The following is a 25,896-nucleotide window of genomic DNA, read 5'->3' as shown; positions in this document are numbered from 1 at the left end:
AACTTACAAAATAAGAATCTTCAAGATGAAAGTACAAGTAACAAGTGAAATTTAACAGCCATTAGGCCTATACAAAACTATTTTCATGATAAAATAGGTTGATCTAATAATAATTACCGTACCCTAGTAATAAATAAAGAAGTTGTAAAGGAATAAAAGTGATACAACTTTTATGAGCTAGCTACTGAGTCAACAGTTCTTGGAAGTACTTGACTTGACACTTGATCGGTGTGATAAAATATTAATGGGTTTAAGACAGCTAATGGGGCATAATTACTCTATTTATAAATTATGAAAATGTAAACAAACATCTGATTTCTTTTTATGTGCTCCTAACCAACTAGCAATAAAATTATGGCCCATTAAAAATTGAAGAACATAGTCTGACATTTAAGGACAATTCCTGTACATTTCATGGCCAGTAAAAAATTAAGTTCAATTCCCGGTTTTCCTGGTTGGTGACACCCTGTTATAGGTTGGAAGAATCGCTGCGCTTTTATATAATATTTATCCAATAAGAAGCACAAGCAGTACGGTACCTATAAAAAAGTTCAAAGTATGCGACAGTAACACAAGTTATGCATTACATATATTGAAATCTATAGTAGCAAAGACTACCTACCTGCAGATCCTGACAATTCAGATAAATTGTTCACTGAACGAGTGGTGATGGAGGTGATGACAAAAGGAAACCTATTAGACAAAGGTCACCATCTATACACGGACAATTTCTATATACGAAAATTCCACTTGCTGAACAGTTGCTCGAACGTAGTACATTTATTACTGGTAGGCCTACTTTTAATAAGAAATCAAAGTTTTTGTCAAAAACAGTAAAAAAACTAAACTTAGTGAGATGGAAACTGTTTAAGTTAGGCCTACTTTCGCAAGGGGAGATTCTTATTTGTCAGGTACCTAACAGGCAAAAGACAATGATTGCATTTCTCTGTTACACTATTTAAAGCTTAAACTAAAGTATACGTTTGTTTACTTTCAATAAATTTCTATTTTGAAATTTAACTCTTGTCTATTAATATTTACTTTTCTCTCTGGTACAACTACAGTTAAGAACAAGATTAATACAGTTTGACAAATCAGGAAAATTATTCAGTAACCACACCGACCAAGGTTACGACAAAGTGTCCTTAAATGTACGGGAATTGTCCATGATTTTTTTATCCAGAATGTAGTAGACACCCTGTAAGACTTTTGTCTATACAGACATCTTGCGAAGCAATGAAGTGTCTCTTAAACCTTGAATTGACATGGTATAAAGCCGCGTTTACACCGGAGTTTCAAACAAAAAGTTGCAAACTTTTATTGCAAACAGCAGTTGCAAACAGTAGTTTCAAATAAATGTTTGCAATTTTTATTTCATGATTTGTTTCCATGTTTCATGAAATTGTTTGAAATAACTTCGACCTTGATTATGACTCGCCTCGTTCTGGTTCTTCGGATCAGTCCTTCCGCGGATGTCAAGTGTCGAGGATGACATTTTAGCCGCGGCGGCGTGTGTCGTGTTGTCAAAGAAACGTAGGCCGAGACGATGCTGGGTGAACATCGGTCATTGTATAAATCATCAAATTAAAATTATTATACTTTTTTAAAGATTGCAAGGAGTTAATTATAACCCTTTTAATTCACATGAGACGTTATTGTTATTTTTAAATTAGATGACCTTGTCATTTGAGGTTAGTGTTAATTTATTGACAGTCAAACAGCATTTTCCCGATTAACTTAACACTGAATAAGGACACAGGGTGGTGCGAGTGATCACGTGAGTGAGAGTGGAGGTGGTAGCGTAGGGGATGGCGGAGAAATGTTTCTGTTTCGTGTTTCAACGGCTCATAGTGACCGAAACTAGTGTTGCAAACAGAGAGTTTGCAACTCCCTTTGATCTTTACCGACTTCAAGTGGAAACAAAAATTTCTGTTGCAAACACTGAAAAACTGTTTGCAACAGCGAAATGTTTCGTCTAAAAATGTGCGGTTTTGGAGATGTTTGCAATATCTGTTTGCAACTCGTGTTTCAAACTCCGGTGTAAACGCGGCTTAAGAGCGATCTCACTTTCAACCACGGATCATGGTTAGGAATAGGGTCTTCTCTAGGAACATCTCGAGCTGAGGTCGTGTGCAAAAAAGAACCAATAACTGTAATTTGCTTGCCATAAAATGGACAGCATTGTCAGCTCCTTGTGTCCCAGTAGTGTCTCAGTCTGACATTATTTTTCACTGTTAGGCCCATGTTTATTCGAATTGCAAAGATTTTTTCAATTCGTTAACAGTGACATATTGTCCATTTCCTCAAACATGATTTTGTTCTCAGTGTATCATGCTTTGCAGCGATAACTCTTTCGCTTAAAAGTTAGTTTCTCTGGCTAACAATTGCCAAAAAGGAGCGGTCAAAAATAGGGAAAGATAATCTAGTGGAGGACTATTTCTGGGATATAAGTCCTTAGGCTCTGTTTGCCTTGCTCTAAACTCTGTTCTTACGTCAATTTCTGGTTCGGGAGGGTAAACCCTAACCCGTGGATCTCGAGTAGCAAGTTAAGGTCATGTAGACCTACCTGATTCTTCATCGGGTTCATTTGTCGGTTGATCAACTGTGAAATCTTCTAGTTCAGAGGTGTTTAATAAATCAATATCATAAAACCATACTTTTTAAAGCAAATAATATTATTCTAAATAAAAATAACAAATATAAGTACCGGTAATAGAATAGCTTGTTTTCACATGAGCAAAAATGTAAATAAAACAACTGATCAGCTGTTATAGGCCACACAAATTTACTGACTTTTTATCCTACTAGAGAACCCGTGCGGCTCAATGAGCCGCATAGTATGAAACATAAAGTCGAGGAAAACGCTATGCTTAAATTCGAGTAATTCTAGTTACATCTTAAAGTTGTTTAAACACTTGTTAGAAACTAATTTTAAATATCTCGATTTGCGTCGTCAAGGCTCACCTACATTATTTCTGCTCTCAGTTTTAACTGATAACTTCTAATGAATGGTAAATGATCTGTTACAATTCAAGTTAACATGCTGCAAAAATGTTTTTCCAGTAGGCCTATTGAGAATTGAAGAAAACTGTTGCCTTCCTGATAACCTGTGTAAAGTAATTTGAGTTGGGTCATTTTATTTATTTGGTTTGAGACATCCCCCTAATCAAACAAATTTCCTCCGTAGAGAATCCTGAAAAGTGGGGTGATATCAACCATTTCATGTGCTCCATTTTTTTACCTACAAACTCTGAAATACCAATTGCACGGTCATAATCTGCTTTGAATAGGCTAAAGCAGCAACACCATTGAAAGTTGGTTAACATATTTTAACGTGTAATCTGTCAGTCAAAGTATATGCCCCGCATCAGAACGTTCTCTCATTGTTCTGTGGAGTTTAGTTTCTCTTAATACCTGTCCTAAAGTTTTGAAAGTATGGATTCATTTGTCAAAATAGGTTCAAGAACTCTTGTAGCTATAAGATTTTGATGGCAATTTTCATTTTATCTTTTTGAACAGCGTATATTATTTGCCTTTCCTGGATCATAAAAATAAACAAACTTGACCGTAACTACTCGATCGTTGAATACATAAACACTAATTCCTTCACTTATGTTTGGTCCAATATTGCCACTAAAAATTTCAATAGTAAATGGGTTTTTGAAACTTCTTATTTTTGACTTGAAATGTCTGGATTGTGTTGGCGAATTCAGTAAAAAAACTGTATAAGTTTGTCAGAGCAACTGGCATGGCAATATAACCTAGAAGTAAACAATCCATTTTGCGATTTTTCTCAATTGAAGTAGAGCGAGTAATACAAGTTTACAATAAAAACATTATGTCCGCCAAGATTTGGTATTATCTTACTACTTGAACTTATCAAAGTCAAGGCATAAATATAGTTTGTACTAAATTTTTTGAAATATCTCGATCTGTCAGTGTCAGAAGTATACATTTCTTGTATGCATTCATTTGATCTGACATTAGGCAAGTTAACTTTACCACCGTGACAACACTATGTGCTACGTATATTTTTTCACTTCCAAAGTAAGTTGACTGCAGAACTGGCAAATATTATTCATTTCACCAAGTGAATTTGTATCTGGATGGATGGTTCTTTTTCTACTCTCCTCATACGCATTTAAGATATCTTATTATTAATTGTCTCCTCCTCCTGTTTTCAATATTTCTTCTTTGAACTTGAGGCATTTTCTGTTCTTCCAACAAAACTGATAAACTGTTTAACTTCGTCTTAACCTACCTACTGAAAATTACAAACATTAATATTTACTCCCTTTTTTATAAACAGCTGTTTTTTGTTTTTAAATTTGTTCTATGTATTTCTTAAGGGTAAAACCCGACCTTTGAGAAGGTCTTACGCCCTTAAGAGTAGGATTTTTTAAATTCTAAAACCTTATTGCAAAACTACATATTGAGACGAATCTTTTGACACCTTAAACGTTAACCCTCCGAGTGTCACGTGTTTTGGCCTTAATGTCAGCCTATTTTTTGCTCATTTGCAAGATTTTATTAAAACTGATCTGAGAAGCTTAAAAACAATGTTAATTATACTGTTCTATATACCATTTTGTTTGGAAAATCTTGGGCTTCAATATTATATATAAAACATAAGGAAGATTTTTAAAAAAAAAATTTTTTAGGTAAAAAAAATGTATAATTTCGAAAATTAAAAAAAAAAATAAGTTTGCGCTCAATGAAATTGTATAAATTATAGGCCTATAAATATTTGAAAATAGCCACTTTGTTCTAAATTTTATGAGGATTACAAATATATAATAATATAAGGAAGTAGATTTGCAAATAAATAAGTTATGGGCAAAAAACAGATTTCAGTACATAGCGTTTAGGGGTCAATCCATTTCAAATCACCCAATAAAAATAAAATTTGTTGCTCAACATTTTTTATTTGCCTAATTTTTTTATTATGGGTTCCCTATAGGTAGACAATCACAAAACACCATTTGAAAAAAATGTACAAGCCATAGTTTTTTTTGGCGGCCATTTTAAAATGGCGGTTTTGCCGATTTTAGTAAAATACAAGGTTTGCGGAAAGTTTAATTGCCAAGCTATTTTTTAAGATATCAGAAAAATTCAAAAACCATTGTCTTCAGCATAAAATGAACTTCAAGTTAACATTATATTAATGTTTCTTTTATGTAAAATAGTCAGTCAAACTTGTTCTGCAAAATATCGGATGAAACTCATCAATCGTCAATCTTTAAGACCTTAAAGATTTATGAAGGGAAAGAGACTCAGTACTAAAACTTTATTTCTGTGTTGAATACTAATGTAACTACCTGCTGAAGAAGTTTTAGCCCTGAGAATGCTCTCCTTTTTTTTCTATACCTTTTCAAAAATGGCCAAAAGCCGTAAAATGTCAATTTTTGGGGGGTAATAACTAAAAAGGGACTGAATGAAAACAAGTGAAAACCTTACAAAATGTTCTTTATACAAATATGAACATCCAACAAAAAAATTATGACTGAGACTTAAATACATTTAGAGATATACAGCATTGAATTTCAGATAAAAATGCTACCTTTTTCCTCGCGCGTGCATTGCCAACTTTGCGAACGACTGCTTTTTTAAGAAGTCAAGAAGTCATTACTTTGACAATTAACTTATATTTAACACTTAAAACATTATATTCATCATATTAATGTAAAATTATGATTTAAAATAAAAATTATTTAAAACCATAAAAAACACGGTGTTCCTCTCCAATCAAACAATACTCATAACCATAAAATAGCACTTAGCACATATAACCTATTTTAAGGAAAAATAAACATTATAGGCCTATCTGTTTTACTGTAAAAATAATTATAAATGTTAATTTATGTTCCAAAATATAATTTAAATACATTTTATAAAAACATTATGTAAAAAATATAGGTTAGTAGGCCTAACTAATAATACTTTATTAACTCAATAATATTTTATAATTAATATCATGTTCCAACAAGTCAATGAGTTTTGCAGGGATTGTAAGGTCTAGACAACTTAAACAGTCTATACAGCCTTCCTGTACCAACATGTCTCTGCAAGTTGTGACATGAAACCCCCACCCTCACATTCATTGCTTAGACATAGGTGGAGCTCAGTTGTTGATAGTTCTTTGACTAGTGATCATGTTCTGTCAGTGTTGTTAAAAATTTGGATTGCCAATGCTCTATAGTGATTCGCCTTATCATTAATAACATTAAATATGAGTTGTTTTGTGGGTGAACTAATAAGTGAACAGTGTCATAAACAACATTACAAGAAAGAAGTGCCTCAAGAATTAATTAGGGTGAGTGACTTGCCAGATGAAGAACAATGTTTGCTAAAATTAAGAATCTCTAAAGAAATTACTAATATTTGTCACTACCATAAAGATAAATATTTAGACAAATACAACCACATTTTTGGGAAAAAATGTTGTGATCCATTTGGTTGCCACAAAAAACCAGTTAAAAATGGTTTGCGTAAAATACTTATGGATCACCTTTCCAAGAATAAAAATGTAGACATCGACCTGATTCCTGGACAAGCTCTTTGTCCAACATGTGCATCAAAAATATTTGTTGAGAAACCTGTTGAAGAAGAGGTGGATCTTGTTGAAAATGACCCTGAATTTCATCCTCAGCCTTTTGAATTAGTTGAGGATAACCCTCTGTATAAAGTTGAATCAATTTGTGAAACTTTGGAATTATCTCCATTGTGTAAAATAAGTAAGCTTAACACAGAACAGCGACTGTCAGCTTTACAAAAAAAAAAACTGATAAAATTGCAAGTGCAGTTAAGAGGAAATTGGAAGAATCTTTCCATGAAGATTTAGAAGCCCCAAGACAAAGTACTACAGAAAATATACAAAGTGAGTATGAAATATTAATAACCAAACTGAAAGAAAAATTCAAGGTTTCTAGTAAAGATGATAAAATTAAGATAATTAGTCTCTTGCCAAGATCATGGTCGAAACAAAAGATAATTGATGAATTTGGTGCTTCTGAATATATGGTTAAGTTAACAAGGCAGATGACAAAGGACCAAGGTATCTTACCACATCTATCAAAAAGAAAAGGAGGGAAAAAAATAAGCGAAGTTGTAAAAAATTGTGTAAAAGAATTTTACGAGGATGATGAACATAGTCGCTTATGTCCTGGTAAGAAAGAGAGTGTTTCTACTATAATTGACAATGTTAGGGTGCATAAGCAGAAAAGGTTAATTCTTTTCTCACTGAATGAGCTCTACAGCCTCTATAAACAGAAAAACCCTGATCACAAGATTGGTCGCTCTATGTTTTGCGCTCTGCGACCAAAGTGGTGCGTACTTCCAGGTTCATCAGGTACACATAGTGTGTGTGTTTGTAAGCACCACCAAAACGCAAAGCTTATGATCGAAGGAGCAAAGCTGAATGCCAATTATAAAGACCTTATATCATTCATGGTTTGTGACATTGAGAATGAAAAATGTATGCTCGACTCCTGTGAAAAATGTCCTGGACCAAATACCCTACTTGATGCCTTAAAAAAATGAACTTGACACCTTGCCTGACGAAGTAGTTTTTAAACAGTGGGTACAAACCGATAGAGCTGAGCTGATAACACAGGTAATGCCCAGCGAGGAATTTTTAAATTCTCTTGTTGATAAGCTTGTGCTTTTAAAATCCCATCACTTTATCTCAAAAGCTCAAGCTCAACATTTCAAGATGACAAAAGAAAACCTGACAGAAACTCGTTGTTTGGTTATCGGTGACTTTGCTGAAAACTATACATTTACCGTACAGGATGAAATTCAAAGTTTTCACTGGACTAATACTCAAGCAACTCTCCATCCCTTTGTAATCTACTATATAAAACAAGGCAAATTAAGTTGCAAATCTATTTGTGTAATCAGTGACAGTCTTGATCACAATACCACGACTGTGCACACATTTCAACATCATCTAATCAGGGAGATAAAGAAGATAATACCTAATGTTGAAATGGTAATTTACTTCAGCGATGGGGCAAGCAGCCAGTACAAGAACAAGAAAAACTTCATCAATGTCTGCCAACACGAAAATGATTTTGGTTTAAAAGCAGAATGGAATTTCTTTGCCTCATCACATGGGAAGAATTCTTGCGATGGTATTGGTGGAACCACTAAACGAGAAGTTACACGAGCTTCACTTCAAAGACCTTACACTGAACATATCCTGACCCCAGAAGATATGTTCAAATATTGCCGAGAGAATATTACAGGAGTTCAATATATATTTGTTTCTTCAGCTGAAATCAAGCAAATGGAAACAAAACTTACTGAGAGATTCGAATGCTGTTTACCAGTGAAAGGAACAAGAAGCTATCACAGATACGTCCCCATCAGTGACAATCAAATTAGATGTTTTGTTACTTCTGCAGGTTCAAACTTTGACGATCATCAAACTTCGATACTTTTCACAAATGTATCATCTTTTACGAGTAATGACTATGTTGCCTGTATCTATGATGACAAGTGGTGGCTTGGTAAAATCGAAGACAAAAGTGAAGTCAATAATGATGTATTGGTGCATTTCTTTCACCCTCCTGGACCCAAAACTGCATTCCAACTTTCCAAAAATGACACTGCCTGGGTGCCTGCTAAGAAAATAGTGCGAAAGGTGACTCCACTAGAACTAACAACTGTGTCTGGTAGGACACATAACATAGATGATAAACTATGTAATGAAATATCATCTTTATTTAATTTACTGATGAAAATTGCAGTTAACAAGTAATTGAAACCAATGTTTTAAATCTAAATGTACAGAAAAACATTATTGTGTCTATACTAGTAAACTATACGCAAGTGAAGTACAACAATGTTAACGGTAAGTTAAGTTGAAGAATTATAATTCTTAACTTATTATTCTCACTAAATATTTTTATTCAATATTAAAAATGTTTGATTATGTTTTGTAAACTCATATGATGGTTTAAAAATAACTTGAACAATGTCAATTGTATTTCAACTGCTATCTTGGCACCGCTCGTGCTAGAAAGAGGGTAGCGTTTTTATCTGAAATTCAATGCTGTATAACTCTAAATGTAGTTAGGTCTCAGTCATAATTTTTTTGTGAGATATTCTTATTTGTATAAAGAACATTATGTGAGGTTTTCACTTGTTTTCATTCAGTCCCATTTTAGTTATTAACCCCCGAAAATTGACATTTTACGGCTTTCGGCCATTTTTAAAAAGCTATAGAAAAAAAAGGAGAGCATTCTCAGGGGTAAAACTTCTTCAGCAGGTAGTTACATTAGTATTCAACACAGAAATAAAGTTTTAGTACTGAGTCTCTTTCCCTTCATAAATCTTTAAGGTCTTAAAGATTGACGATTGATGAGTTTCATCCGATATTTTGCAGAACAAGTTTGATTGACTATTTTACATAAAAGAAACATTAATATAATGTTAACTTGAAGTTCATTTTATGCTGAAGACAATGGTTTTTGAATTTTTCTGATATCTTAAAAAATAGCTTGGCAATTAAACTTTCCGCAAACCTTGTATTTTACTAAAATCGGCAAAACCGCCATTTTAAAATGGCCGCCAAAAAAAAACTATGGTTTGTAAATTTTTTTCAAATGGTGTTTTGTGATTGTCTACCCATAGGGAACCCATAATAAAAAAATTAGGCAAATAAAAAATGTTGAGCAACATGACCTGGGTGATTTTAAATGGATTGACCCTTAGCTAAGAATGCATAGCCCAACCATAGCTAGGAATCTGGCTGATAATTTACATCAATATCACTACCTACTTCTTCAGGATCATCAACCAGCACTTCAAAACCACTTAAATCTTCTTATAATGCACCACGTATATCACTACTTTTGATTTTTAACACTAAAACAATGATAAATGTAATAAAACACATCAGTCATCGGTCCGAGGGTAACCTAGCTGTTTACAAATACACGCACGTCAGCTCAGTCAGCTGTCTGCTACAATATTTTCGGAACTAAAATGAATAGTGCTTAGAGACAGACCTCTGGAGAAAGCTTAGAATATTACGGAAAGAACGATACCTAACTCAATCCAGTACAGTCCGATTCAGTTAGTCATAGAGCCTTCGCCGTAAACAGTGTTCGCGAGTCGCTGTAGCGACGCACGACACTATACAAAGTGCGTTACGCGTCGCTGCAGCGACGCATGACACTCGGAGGGTTAAAATTGGTCTACAAATAAGGGAGGAGTTGCGTTAACAAAAAACGGCTTCACGTATTATATATATATATAGATTTTTGATCACAAATCCTTATAGGCCTATATAATTCTGTAAGACAAAATTTTTACCAGAAAATTGTGGACGTCTGGAAAGTCGCAGAAAAGTGGGAGGGGTCTTAAATTAAAGGTCTTGACCCCAGGGACTCGGGAAAAATAGCAGAATTCCCATAAAGATACCAGAAAATGAGATATAACGTAAAATTTTCTCCATAAGAATAGCTTTAGAAGCCATTTATTGCAGATTTTTGTTTACTTCAATACAGCTGACCGTGATTTATCATCAAGCCAGTACGCAATGTTAACATTTGGATTACTTATTTGCCAGTCAATTCTGCAATGTACCTACTATATAAAACCAGGGATAACGTTACCCTAAGATTATAAATAGGACTTTTTAGTTACGTTATAGAATGTGGAAATTATTTAACTGTGCTACTTTTCAAATTTGTATATTTTTAACGTTTAACTCTAAATAACCACATTGATTAAATAACTAGTGTTGACGGTGGTCAATCACTAGCTCATGTTCTTCAAGTTATTTTTGTATTACTATTTATATCATTTGCTTATTGTTCAACTTGAACTGTTACGAATAAACTGACAAAAACAAGAGTACTTAGTGAAAGTAGTGACAATAATTTATTTGAACCATTTTGACTAACAGCTCATGTTCTTCAAGTTATTTTTGTATTACTATTTATATCATTTGCTTATTGTTCAACTTGAACTGTTACGAATAAACTGACAAAAACAAGAGTACTTAGTGAAAGTAGTGACAATAATTTATTTGAACCATTTTGACTAACATCTTCTTTATAAGCCAACATAAAACTCAACACATTAGTTTACAATCTCTCCTTTAAATTAATAACATGTGTTTTAATTATTAGTAAGCATACAATATTAACATTGACCACAGCTGGTAATTTAAAACCAGTAAGTTTAACCATTGACTATAGGTTAAACCAACACAGCATATATAACATCCTCCCACCCAAGTTAATTAACTTATGGTTGATTAACTTGTACTTTGGATCGTGTACTTCTTCTTGTAACTACTTTTCTCTCTTCATTAGAGTTTATTTCCAATGGGTATAAACGTTGTACTGAGCGAATCAATTCATTGGTTGGTGTCTTCAATCTTACTGTGCGTACAATTCCATCTCTTCCTTTCATTACTTCTATGATTCTGGCAATCACCCAGTTTATCCGCTTGTCAAAGTCATTACCTATGAGTACTATTTCCCCCACTTCAGGTTCTCGGCAACTTTTGACATTATTATGGTGTGATAATTTACCAAGATACTCGATTCTGAATCTTGACTTCAGTCCTTCTCTTATTTTCTTTCTGTATACAGCTTTCTTCGGTAAATTGATCTCCTCAATAGCGTCTAAGTCGGGTTGTCTCACATCGCTTATATCTTTCAAAAACATTGATGGAGTAATGGGACTCAATTCATTCAGATCATCTGACATGTTAGTAAGTGGTTGAACATTGAAAACACTTTCAAATTCGCTTAATTTACTTGACATTTCTTCATAGTTCAAACTAGTTTTCTTCAAAACTCTCTTCGGAGCATGTTGATTGTTGGACTCCCACCCACCCTTTAACGTGTGCTGAAGCACCAAATACGGGTCTCACTGGTGTAGTCGCACTGTCCTTGAGAACTGTTCTATGTGGTATGAGCTGCTTGATGTGATCTACCTCGTTACTGGGAACTGATTCGATGAATCCTTCATTCTGCCAACTTCTAAAAACTTGTTGATACTTATTGAAATGACCACAATTTGTGGTCTTATCGGTTCTTGATTGAAGTAGTTTCTTTGACAGTTCCAAGTTATTAGGATGTATGTTACAATCCTCAACCAAACACACTTCATGATGAACTTCTTTGTTATCACTCTTCACCGTATTCTTAAAATGTTCTGGTGTCATCTCGTGCAGCTCTTCTTTTGACTCTTGTTCAACGGGATCAGTAATACCAAGTGTCTCTATTTTCCTGAACATCGAAATATCCTCAGAAGGATCACTAAAAGAAAACATACTAACACATGATGTATTGCATTCTGTCTTACTGTTATCAGTTTCCACAACACTAGATAAGCGACCCATTAATGTCCAGCCTAGAAAGGTTTCCATTGCTACAAGTCCACTATTCAGCTGAACTTTGTTACCTGTGAACAACTTACCAGCAACATCTGCACCAATTAATACTTCAATTTTTGCATCTGATTCAGCCACATCCGAAAGAACAATGTTAGCAGCTTCTATTTCCTTAAGTTCTGGACCTCTCCTAATACTAGGGATATTTTCACTTATAAGAGGTTGATCTAAAACCTTGAACCTACACTTATATTCATTATTCCTATTGGCAAGAATGATTTTAAACGTGTTATGTGAAACAACATCCGTCTTAACACCTCCAAAAAGTGAATGAGTTAAACTCTCTTGTCCCTCGGGATACATACCAATTTCAGATGCTGTGGACTCAAGAATATAAGATCTCATCGAACCTGTATCAATTAAGGCTCTAACAGGACGAATCAAACCTTCATGGATCAGATTGACCCTCAATGTCTGCAGATAAATCTGTGATTTTGTTTGTTGTCCTAAGTTAGATAGATCTTTGACCTCATTACCGGTGCACTTTTTTGATTGTTCTTGCAATCCTTGATCCTTATTACACATCAAAGTAGGGTGTTTGCGGTAACAAATACTACATTTTAAAGGCCTTCTACAGAATTTAGATGTATGTCCCTGAAATAGACATGTAAAACAAGCTTTTTTATCCAAAACAATTTGTCTTTTTTTACTGAAATCCATTTTCTTTGCCTGAAGGCAATCTGCACTTTTGTGAGCTTCTGAACAGAATATACAATTTAACTCTTTTGACCTGTTAGTCAAGCTAGATGCTGAAGGCATATTGTTTGATGTTTTATCAATATTACTTCTAGGGCTTACCCTCTTACTCGTACCGTAACCAGTCTTAGCCAAAACAATTCTTTCTTCACCTTCAACTTCTGATTTGATGAACTGCCGCAATCTCTTCAATGTCTGCTCTTCTGTTTCTGATGATTCTTTATTCTCTCCATCTGAAGACAAACTGCATCTCTGCCAAGCTCTAAGAAGATCATCTGGTAAGCAGGACTCTACTAAAGGCAACAAAACACAAGCACATTTATCTGTTGTTACCTCTAAGCTTTCCAAGGCTCGTAGTTGACATTCTAATTTGTCGTAAAACTGCATCAGAGACAAACTATGTTCTTTGTTTTGCTTAGGTACTAAAGTACTGTTGTTACTTACAGCATCGCTGAGAGAACGAGCTTCATCTTCTAGTCTGTTACTTACTCTCAACTTGTATTTGATTGATTCAAAAGTCTCCTTATATTCATCCTGTTTTGCAAGTTCGGCTTCAATTTCTTCTTCAGTACTTTCTTCAAGCATTAAATTGAATACTTCTTTATCAATTTCATGTAACTCATTATACCTTTGTTCTATTACGCCATAAAGAGCATTAGCTCTATCAAATTCTTCTTGACATACTTCATTAAACTTTGATATTGTTCTACTAAATGTACTTCTCAAAACTTTCCTTCTTTTTAACAAGGCCTCCATGGTTCAAATAAAATCTACACTTTTCCAACAAATAAATTACTTCCACCAATGCCAACACGTTGGACGCCACAATGTTACGAATAAACTGACAAAAACAAGAGTACTTAGTGAAAGTAGTGACAATAATTTATTTGAACCATTTTGACTAACATCTTCTTTATAAGCCGACATAAAACTCAACACATTAGTTTACAATCTCTCCTTTAAATTAATAACATGTGTTTTAATTATTAGTAAGCATACAATATTAACATTGACCACAGCTGGTAATTTAAAACCAGTAAGTTTAACCATTGACTATAGGTTAAACCAACACAGCATATATAACATGAACAGATTGTAAATTAAATAAAGTTAAAAAAAACTTTCTTTATTTTAAATTTGATATTTATTGTAGTGTTTAATCAATATTTTGTATGAAGTGGAATAACCTCAATGGCTACTCTTAGAAAGTAATCTCGGAATAAAGATGGAATAGGTTCGTACAGGAAATATATATTTGTTAATTAAGTAAGTACTATGACAAGTTCCAATGGGAGGAAAAACAATATTGTTTGGAGATTTTCAGGTCCTGTCTGTTGCTCGCAAAAGAGTTAAGAATCAGCCGATGATTAGGCCTAATTTGGTAGAATATGTAACGTCAATCTCACCTTTAAGAGGAATACCACCACATACACTTAGACTAATTGTTGTTTTTTATGTTGATCAGAAAAATCTAGGGTTAAGTTTGGTCAATGGAATGCCTTTACTTTTCACTACTGTTATAATATAAACTTATAAATATATACCGTACTGGGTAGGGATGCTAATTTAGCGGGTTTGGCCAAAAACGAAGCTTACCTCAACACACCTTTATTTACCTTTTCGTATTTTTGACGAAGACAATTTCCAAAATTCAAATCAGGGAGGTCTTTTTTTATCACTCCCAAGACCAAAGCTACCCTAATGAACCAGTATTTATTCACAAACAATTATATGTTTGCTGCCTTTAGCAGGGTTAAACCTATCTAGGGATTCGAATGATTTATTGAAAATAACCTCAACAAAGGCTAACAAAGACAAACAATAAACTGTTTTTTCCACAAAAGATATGGCTTACAGGGATATATATTCTGACACATAGATAATATATTTCTTAGTTTGTTTAAATATTAGATGATTTGTTTTATATTATTGAGCTTTTTAGGGACTTATGTCCCTAGACAAGCCACTAGTGTGTACATATTTATGCGAAATAATGCATAAATATTACACCAAATACTAAAGCGCACATTAAACTGTTAAATACGGATAAAACTCACTTTTCGTCTTGTTATCAAGCAAAAACTCACGACGACGCCGCCATTTTAATTTAGACGATGACAAGTGTTTTGTTCTTTCAGCATTGAAAAATCCAAAGCTTCTATTTGTGTGACTAGCCTGACAACATTGAACTATACTTCTCTTAGTCTATAAGAGCATATAGCCTATACAACGTTCTTGTATTTTTCAAATTGTGCCACACTAGTCTCACGTAAAAATTGGCTATTTACAATAATTTTTTATCAGCTGTTGGAATGTATTGACATTATACTTTATACAAAATGAAAGTTTACTTCCTCCTTGTTGCAGTGGTATCACTTGTCTTTGCTAGAAACAAAAATTATGTCTGCTGTGATTTTTTGAAATTACTCATCTTTTACAATTTCACAACAAAACATGGCGGTTGCGAGTTCGTACATTATTTTCATTCAAATGTGACTCATGATTGGATCGATACTTATGTTATAAGGTTCATTCTTATAATAAAATGAAACTTCAGAATCTCATCTTTCCATTGGTATAAGAGTTATGTCATTTCACTAACTATAACCATGGATAAATCATACTCCCTTAGTAGATTTATCATCCTTATGGAACAGCTAAAGCCAATTTTATTGTTTGTTCTGTACGTCCAACTGTAGAGGTTATGTTTTGTTTGCAATTTGTTTCTTGTTATTTCAGTCATTTAAAACCTCATTTAATCATATAAAACGATTTAATCATAAAGAATAACTGGTCCCCTAGTTATATAACCAAATAGTAAAGCACAAATCATGAAAATAACCCTAAAATAATAGAAACAAAATGTGGTCTACCCCAGCGATCAGTGTGGACGTACATGAACTAGACATGAAAAACAAGCTTCAAAATTTACAATGGGATGAGGAGTCTACTTGTGTTGCTTAGTCTATGCTATAACTGTGTGTAACATGCAATGGGAAAAACGTTATGCTAATTGAAAAATTTTGTTGCCCGCCACTCCAGTAACACGTTTTGAAATCAACATTTTTTGTTGATTTGCCACTCCTAGGGTTAAAATTCCCATGTTATTCTTATGGAGAAAATTTTTAACTGTTGTAGGCCTAGTTTGCTTGTTTATGAGCATATTTTTATCATATTTGGAAAATGCATTCATTTCATACTAAAGTATTAAAATTTTACAAATAAACAGTAAAAACTCCTTTTTACCCTCCCTATTGCAGCAAACCTAAGTGTACTCTAGCTAAATGCTATTTAAATCTATATTTATGAAAGAGGAAGTTTGTAGCCTATATATATTTGAATGTTATGGACTCCAAAACCACTCGATAGATGCAATGAAACTTTCAGGAATTATTAAGCTTTCTTCAAGGATGGTTTGTGTGAAGTTTGGTGCAGATCCGTCAAAAGGGCTCCCAGTGCCTCTGAAGTTTTCCATGTTAACCTTATGAGGACTCATATTTAAATGGAATCAAATAATCTCAACAGTTGTTTCAACTAAACAATTTGATTCTGTGATGTTCAATAGCATTAAAAAGTTATTAAGGTTTACCAACAGGGTGCAGCACTATTAATTGTTTAAATTGATGACAACAGCTAATTTTAACCAAGCAGCATTTTAGAGGTTCATGTTTATGTTTTTAATTTAATAAATAACTAGTGTACCTGTTGCTCGAATTCGAGCAATTGCGAAGCATTAGGGCCTACAGGCGACTCAAAGATTATGGAAATACTCACGATCTACACAACAGTTAGATATAATCAAAATCTTTTGTAAATATCTTATCTTTTTTCAAAAAGCTGATCTTTTTTCGTGTTTTTAATGAAAAAAAAACAACATTATTTCTATTTCTTCTACTTGGTTGTGTTCTATGACTTTTTCTATGTTTCCATTGTTTGCAAATCGGTTATTTCAATGATTGCTCAAGAAATGTAGCACAGTGTTCTAATTCAGTTTTATTTTTAGCCTGTATCAAATTGTCCAGGATTTCTCGCTCTTTTCCATTGTATTATTTACCCCAATCCAAGTTTCGTCTACACAGATGCAATATGCCAAAGAATATCACCTACGTACAATCTCCAAGAAGTGGTAAAAAAGGCAGAAACCAACCCATACAATAGATATAAGTTAACTCCATAAGAAATAATTTGAAATGTTACTGTGATATTAGGATTGTCCACTGATTTGGTAATAGAACATTATATTGCAAAACATGACACGATGCAGAAGAAAATCAATTTTAAAATCAGAAACATCCATTGCAAATACTGTACTTCAGTTTGACAAATTCAAAAAATCACAATTTAAATACTAACAGCTGTTGCATTAAAAAAAGTAGTTTAGAATTATGCATATGGTCGTAATGTAAACAAATCTGAAGAGGCAACTTTAAAGGCTTCTGGGGCAGTGCCCCAATGGAATTTACCTCTTTCCTCTTTTGATGGCTCATCTACAGACCAAGTCCTTTATTTAAAGACCCTACCAAGTTTCTACGCCCAGCCGTTCTCTCAAATTAGCTGGGACAAAAACCCAGTTTTTTCTCCATAAGAATAACTTGGGATGGGAATTCAATGGCCACTGGGGCAGAGCCCCAAGGGAATTTACCACGTTTCTCTTTTGATGGCTCATCTACAGACCAAGACCTTTCTTTAGACTCCTCTACCGAGTTTCTACGCCCAGCCGTTCTCTCAATTTAGCTATGACAAAGAAAAACAGTTTCAAATTAATATATAGATTGTTGATATTGTGGGAATAAGGCGTTTTATTTTTTAAGAGCGTAGTTAATTACCTTATTGAATTTCTTTTTTCCTATTTTTTTAACAAAAATCTATTGTGTTTGTATGGTTTATTTCCCAAAAAATAATGTTTGGGAAACGGAGTAGCCAGTTAAATACTTTTTAGTGGATCACTAAAAGTTTATCTTCATACAGCAAATCTATGGAACATAATTTTTCTCTTTAGCGTTCTCTTCCCGTTGTGAAGCACGGGTATGACTGCTAGTAGGGAATAAATGAGACATTTTAGTGTAAATCCAATCAGGCAAATGGAAATTCACCTAGTCTGCAGGTTTGCTGTGGTGGGGGTATTTTCTTTCATTATCAGTTTTGGGTTTTCATAAAATAAAATTATATTTTTGTATTGTAAATTTGGAGTTGCATTTTAAGCCTAGCCGCCATGAATAATCTTTAAATGATATCATTGTAGATGGCCTTCGATCATAACCATAAGCCCCGAGCTAGCCATGAGCATAATTTTCAAGCTTTGTTTACAAACATCATAGCAGTTAGTTATTTAACTTACCATTATTATTACCGGGTCAATCCATATCAAGTGATCCAGAAATAAAATAATTGGTTGCTTGACCATTTTTAAAATAAATAATAATTTTATCCTAGATACCTCTATCAATTCTGGGTTCAAAAGTGATTTTAATTTTTTTTTATCTCTTACCATTGGAACGAATAAAATCTCAGACTTGATTTTTTTTGTGTGGGTAGCAACTCAGTAGAACTGTTTGTATTTCAAATATCAACCATGAGACTTAATTCCTTTAAAAGTTATAATTTTCAAAAACTGAAATTTTTTGAAAAATTCAAATTTTGAGTCTCAATAGGCCTATCTTTGTTGGGACAAAGTTTAAAAATCTGAAATTTTTACCAAAAACCCCTCTTATGGTTGTTATACTGCTGTATGAATTTCATCTTTGAGATTTACTTTTAAGCTAAGTTACAGTATCATGAAAATCACAAAAAAACCATAAGCTCGGCCAACGTGGCTAGTACTGTAGGGAGCTTAAAGATTAATTTATAGGTGTAGGTAATTATTTTATTTAATGTAAACTTATCTTAATGTACATTTCAAAAATCCAAAACAGATTTTTAACTTAAACTTTGTACTACCCAAAGTACAAATTAGGCCTATATATACCGCTACGGTACTAAAAATAAATAAAATCCTGCTAAATTTTAAGTTTTATTCATCATTTAACTTAAATAAAACTTAGTTAATTCTATTTATATTGAGGTCTTAAAATTTATTTTCCAGTTAGATTTAATGTACCGTAACCTGTATAACACAAATCAATAAAGTGTTTATTGTGGTATTTTGAAAAAAATAACTCATATTCTGTGGGAACTGATACAGTCTCCAGTACCTACAGGAAGTTGTAAATGAGTCACAAAACACAGTTTTCTTAACAAAATAATTCATTTTTATAACAGATGAAGAAATCACTGAACACCACTACAACAAACTCCTGGACCGATTTGAGAAATGTTTAAAGATTACTGGAACAAGAAGCTTCCATTGTTTTATTCCTGTACCGGACAGTAGTAATGTTAGGTGCTTCGTAACCTCACTAGCAACTGAAAGCTGTAAAAATTACACTTCATACCAAAGACTCTATTGCATTTGTGTATGACAGTGGTGGGTGGCAGAGGTGATTGACATCAGTTATCAAAATAAAGATCCAGCAGGACCAACAACCAACCGCCTTTAAAACAAATTAGAAAGACCAAGCTTGGGTGCCCATAAACAAAGTTTTAAGAAAATTAAATCTCTTTTAACTGACAAAAACCACTGGAAGGACAAACCCAAACTAAATGAAGAAACGTCCAAACTTCCTAATTAGCATGATCAAAGTAGAACAAAAAACACTAACAAGTAAAAAAGTTGTATACTTTAAGAACTTGTCTTTCAAACAGCTTTTGTATGTGAAATTTCTAATATTCTTTATTAAAATGAAAGTGGTTCAAAAAATTAATAAATGAGTTCAAAATATTTAGGCCTATTGAAAAAAGGTGTAAACCTGAATGAAAATAATCTGATAAAAAGTTTTTTTTTAAATTTCACATAAGACAAGAAATTTGCAAGTAAAGGCTATAGGCTACATTACTTTAAAGTAAGTCAGGTAAGTTTACATTAAATAAAATAATTACCTACACCTATAAATTAATTTTTAACCCTCCAAGTGTCCATAGTTTAGGCCTTAATGTCCACCTATTTTTGGCGCATTTGCAAGGTTTTATTAAAACGGATCTGAGAAGCTTAAAACAAAGTTAATTCTAATGTTCTATATACCATTTTGTTTGGAAAATCATGGGCTTCAATATTATATATAAAACATAAGGAACATTTCTAAAAAAAAAAATTTTTAGGTAAAAAAAATATAATTTCGAAAATTTTCAAAAAAAAAATAAGTTCGCGCTCAATGAAATTGTATAAATTATAGGCCTATAAATATTTGAAAATAGCCACTTTGTTCTAAATTTTATGAGGATTACAAATATATAATAATATAAGGAAGTATATTTGCAAATAAATAAGTTATGGGCAAAAAACTGATTTCAGTACATAGCGTTTAGCTAAGAATGCATAGCCTAACCATAGCTAGGAATCTGGCTGATAATTTACATCAATATCACTACCTACTTCTTCAGGATCATCAACCAGCACTTCAAAACCACTTAAATCTTCTTATAATGCACCACGTATATCACTACTTTTGATTTTTAACACTAAAACAATGATAAACGTAATAAAACACATCAGTCATCGGTCCGGGGGAACCTAGCTGTTTACAAATACACGCACGTCAGCTGTCTGCTACAATATTTTCGGAACTAAAATGAATAGCGCTTAGAGACAGACCTCTGGAGAAAGCTTAGAATATTACGGAAAGAACGATACCTAACTCGATCCAGTTCAATCCGATTCAGTCAGTCATAGAGCCTTCGCCGTAAACGATGTCTGCGTGTCGAAAAATCGACAAGTAACACTACACAAAGTGTGCTGCTTGTCGAATTTTCGTCAAGTAACACTGGGAGGGTTAAGCTACCTACAGTACTAGCCGCGTTGGCCGAGCTTATGGGGTTTTTGCGATTTTCATGATACTGTAACTTAGCTTAAAAGTAAATCTCAAAGATGAAATTCATACAGCAGTATAACAACCATAAGAGGGGTTTTTGGTAAAAATTTCTGATTTTTAAACTTTGTCCCAACAAAGATATTGAGACTCAAAATTTGAATTTTTCAAAAAATTTCAGTTTTTGAAAAATTATAACTTTTAAAGGAATTAAGTCTCATGGTTGATATTTGAAATACAAACCGTTCTACTGAGTTGCTACACACACAAAAAAAATGAAGTCTGAGATTTTATTCGTTCCAATGGTAATACGCCTTCAAAAGTTGAAATTTTTCCGTTTTCTTATGAAATGTTGAGATGGGTTTAAAACTGTTTTTGATACACATTTCAATAAATATGTACTGAACATAATATTTAGGCTGTTTCTTCCAGATTAAAATGCTTTTTGTTTCATCACTCTAGTGTTCATGGTTACCGAGTTGTGCAAGTTAACGCAAACCCTTACATGAGCAAAAATTTGCGTGTTCCGCAAAACAAAAATGGCCGCCGTAGGAGTAACAAAATAGATAAAAAATATTTCAAATCACTTTTGAACCCGGAATTGATAAAGGTATCTAGGATAAAAATATTATTTATTTTAAAAATGGTCAAGCAACCCCTGTTGGATCACTTGATATGGATAGACCCTACCTAATAAGATTTATTACATAGATAGCCTAAGTTATCATATGTATCAGTACTTTTTCTGTTTGCTTGGTAATGTAATTTGGTGAACCAACAGTTCTGGTTGAACCCTACCAATCAACATTTTCACAATCTTGGCCAGATTCTATGTACGGTCATAGCCTAAGTTATCATATGTATCAGTACTTTTTCTGTTTGCTTGGTAATGTCATCTGGTGAACCAACAGTTCTGGTTTGAACCCTACCAATCAACATTTTCTCAATCTTGGCCAGATTTGGCAACACAGGCAGAAATTAACTTAACTTAATCCTACATAGAACTACACTGTATTATCATATTATGCTAAGCAGAATTTTTTGAAGACTTGCCTGCTTTGAGAGAATTTTACGTATAGTTTACCATACCTTAAGTTGTAAGGTCTGTTTTACTAAATTTTGTACATGTTAACAAACAGCATTGCGGGAGTTGGTGCGAAAACACCTTGAAAAGTTTGGCATGAAAAGTTTGACCAACTAGGCCTACCTGGAATTACTAATCAATTATCAATTATTTAAGATGGGGACGCCACTATGTGCGTATTTTAACCCAAATATGAGTGAAGGATGAGTGTAGGATGAGTGGCGCGATCTTGTAGTCTTGTTAGTGACTAAGGCCGACATGTTCCTTAGACACAGCTGTTAATTAATAGCCCATACAGCTAATGGCAACTAAGGGACCTACAGTTTATAGTGGAATCCGAACCACATTTTTCCTTGTAATTTACGAATTGGTCTAATTATCAGGATAGTACTGCGGATAGTCGTAGTAAGTACTCACCCGTGCGGACGTAATGAATGTATAGCCTACCCATTAGGACAGGTATATTTGAAAGGTCTGAAATATCACTGTTTTTAGAAAAATGAATTAGTGATGTTTCAAGGATTTCACAATACAGTAATTGTTATTTCACAGGTCTGACTTTAAGCAAAGACCACTCATCAGAAATATGGGATCCAGACATGAAGTCTCCTGGAGGCCCTGATGCCAATGATTCACACGCTCTACGAGGAGAGCACACACTTGTTGTCAAACAGGTAAGCATTGAATATAACTTAAGATTTTAATTAAAAGCTTAATGGTAATTTAAATTAAAATCTATCTTATTGAACAAACCCCTCCTTTGTGATGGAACTAGATTTTCACGTGGCTAAATTGAATTTGTTTAGTTTTTTTTTTTTGCTAAACAACTAATCTTTGAAAAATAAAGATCTTGACATAAGTTCAAAATTATTTATAGGTTTAAAAAAAGACGCCCCAATGTTAGACTGGCTTGCATTATCTCCTAGATAATCTGCAATGAACATGTCATTTTCACTAGTAAGATTCAATTAAGAAAAGGGTCAAGTCGCCTACATTTCTATATATAGGCCTACCTACATTTTAAATTGCAGAGTTACAGTGGTTAACAAAGTCCCTGGTAGTAAACTAATGTAGTGAAAAATGAGAATGCTGGACAGAGGTTTAGAGGTCAAACGATCTCTCTAAATTTCAATGTCAAAAGATCGGCCCTAAATTTAGTGAGAAATGTAGCTAATCTGTAGGGGTGGGCGAGTAGTGATTTTTCAATTCGAATCGAGTCGAGTATTTGAGTAAAAAGTCGAGTCGAGTAGTTGCGCGTTAAGTAGGCCTAGGCCCTGGGTTTAAGCTGCGGTAGTATTTTTAGCATCTTGCTATTCACAACTGAAAATAAATGCTAAGTTTACATTGTTTTGCAGGCTAGGCCTATGGCAAATTTTCTACAAATAAAATTGAAAGATGTAATGTTCAAACAAATGTAATATTAGCCTACTGGAATTTTTTGTTTTAAATGCTTAAGTTATTGAATAATATTTTTTCTACAGTTAACTTAGTTTTTGTCTTTGCAGAGAGTTTGCAGAATTTTGCTGAAACAAATTTCATCCTAGCCTAAACCCTGCCTAGGCCTAAATAGGTAGTTTTAGTACTTATACAAAATTTTCTAAGTTATATGGTTACTAATTATTAGTACCTCCTACCTTAGGCCTAATAAAAAATTTGGCCTAGACTACTTGTTGACTGCAGCATTCAATTATTTAGGCCTAGGCCTACACATTACTTGTTATTGTGTGTTTTTTTTTCTTGCCTTTAATTCCTCCTCACTAACATGATAATCAACCTAACTAACTTAACTAACTTAATAAGGTAACTTTAAGAATAATTTCAATTCAAATAAGAAACAGAATTTATAAAAATAAATTTATTTATAAAACAGAAAACTAATATCAAACTACATATTGTATCACAAGTTAAAAACATCAATATTCAATTAGGTATTTTAAAATAATCACTTAGATAAGCACTTCATCTCTCTTAAGTTTGAAGGTTATGGGTACTAGGGCTATCCTCTTCACTCAGTACATTTATAAAAATGATCAAGTCACTCGTCTCTGACAGACTGAAAATATCAAACAAAAACATAGTAGGGCTATTATCTCTAAATAAAATCCCACATTAAACACTTAATTTAACCCTCGAGCTGGCATGCGCCCGATATCGGGCGATTTACGCCACGGCCGAACGATTTACAACGTCACGGAAATCGCCGATTTTAGCACGAAAATGAAACAAATATCACTTAATATAGTATTTATTCGGTTCAGAAATTAATAATCTATCGATTGATGTGCATTTAAACTATTTGGTTGCCTTTGGGAAAACTTAAAACTCTATGAAAATAACGCATCAGCTGACGACATTGTCATAATGTCATGATGACGCAATCGCTTGTTACCGGCGTCTGTTCTGTTGTTGTTGTTGTTTATTTCGCGTTGTGTTTGGTTAGTTTCGGTGTTATAAGTTTAATTTTTTATTGAAATTTGAGTTTATTTCACTTCAAGATGTCTGATCGTAACTACCGTGACCGATCTAGTGAATTACGAGAGTTGAACTATGACCCAATTCTAAGTGGCGAGGAGACTAGTGATAGTGAACCTGACGAAAATACTCCAAGTGACAATCCCCTAACTTCTAGTGATGATGAACATAGCTTAACCGACTCTTCTTCTGGTAGCTCGGATGACTATGTGCCCAATGAGGAGGAAATATCAGATTGGACTAGGGAACATGATACAGATTTCAAACCTCAGGTAAGAAATGAAGAGCCAGTTAGGCCTGACTCACCTATTGTGCCTGGGCCTAGGCCTAATGAACCTGCTGTGCCTGCTGACAATATGTTGCCTAATATTCCTAGGCCTTTACCAATTTCTAATGACCCAAGATGGGTGTTGGTTTACCCCCCAGAAGAAGAAAAGGTTGCAGACTTTTTGGTAAGGGAGGGATGCACTGGAATTCAGAACTGTCCCCCGCGTAACTCTCCACCTTTAGCTTATTTATTTTTATTTTTTACTCAGACTATATGGAGGATGATTGTACGTGAAACTAATAAGTATGCTGCAATAAACATTGAAAATGCTAATGATTCAGGAAGGATGCGTAGGCACAGTCGATTGAGATCTTGGTTTGACGTCACAGTGAAAGAAATGAAAAAGTTCATTGCAATTATGCTGAATGTGGGTCTAATTCATAAGCAAAATATTGAATCCTATTGGGACACTTCTAAAACTCAAAGAACACCTTTCTTTCCTGAGACGATGTCATTGAAAAGATTCCAGCTCATCAGTTCTATGCTGCATTGCAACTGTGAACCAGCGATTCCTCGCGGACAACCTGATTTCGACCCTTGGCACAAAATTATATATAGACGAATTAAATGGTAAGTTTAAGCAATTTTTTTTGCCAAAACAGCCTATCTGCATAGATGAAAGCATGGTAGGGATGAAGAACAGATGTATTTATATACAGTAGACCCCCTCTTAACCGACCCTAATGGGACCGGACCTACGTCGGATAACTCAAAAGGTCGGTTAAAACGGGCAATCCCTAAAATTATAACATAATGAGATGCTATTCATTTTTGGAATTATATAATCAATATTTTTAAGTCATACTTGCATTATTTATAAAATAAACTACTCTTATCTCCTTTTTCGTATTGATGGAAAAGTCACAAATAAACACAAAACACGGTTAAGTCTAATAGGCCTACTTTCAGTGGAATGTATTACAGTACTAAGCAACAAGGCAACAGTCAATAAAATTCCTATTTTAATAAGTTTGGTACTGTAATGTATTAATTGATGCTC

At 33.6% G+C, this 25,896-nt stretch overlaps 1 protein-coding gene across 1 annotated transcript in view; it reads left to right on the top strand.

Annotated features, from left to right (window-relative positions):
- The window catches only part of LOC128983579 (nucleoplasmin-like protein ANO39), an 87,915-nt gene that overhangs the window by 9,182 nt on the left and 52,837 nt on the right, over positions 1-25,896 (top strand). The window contains exon 2 of the mRNA XM_054402915.1: positions 22,649-22,770. Within this exon, the coding sequence (XP_054258890.1) occupies positions 22,649-22,770 (122 nt within the window). The remainder of the gene's footprint in view (positions 1-22,648; positions 22,771-25,896) is intronic.

This window comes from Macrosteles quadrilineatus, unplaced genomic scaffold, assembly GCF_028750875.1.
Source record: "Macrosteles quadrilineatus isolate MER2022 unplaced genomic scaffold, UCM_ALF_1.0 Scaffold_1__1_contigs__length_201487025, whole genome shotgun sequence".
NCBI classification, from domain to species: Eukaryota; Metazoa; Arthropoda; class Insecta; order Hemiptera; family Cicadellidae; genus Macrosteles; species Macrosteles quadrilineatus.
Note: the sequence above shows the minus strand (reverse complement) of the source record. Positions and strands in the feature narration are given on the sequence as shown.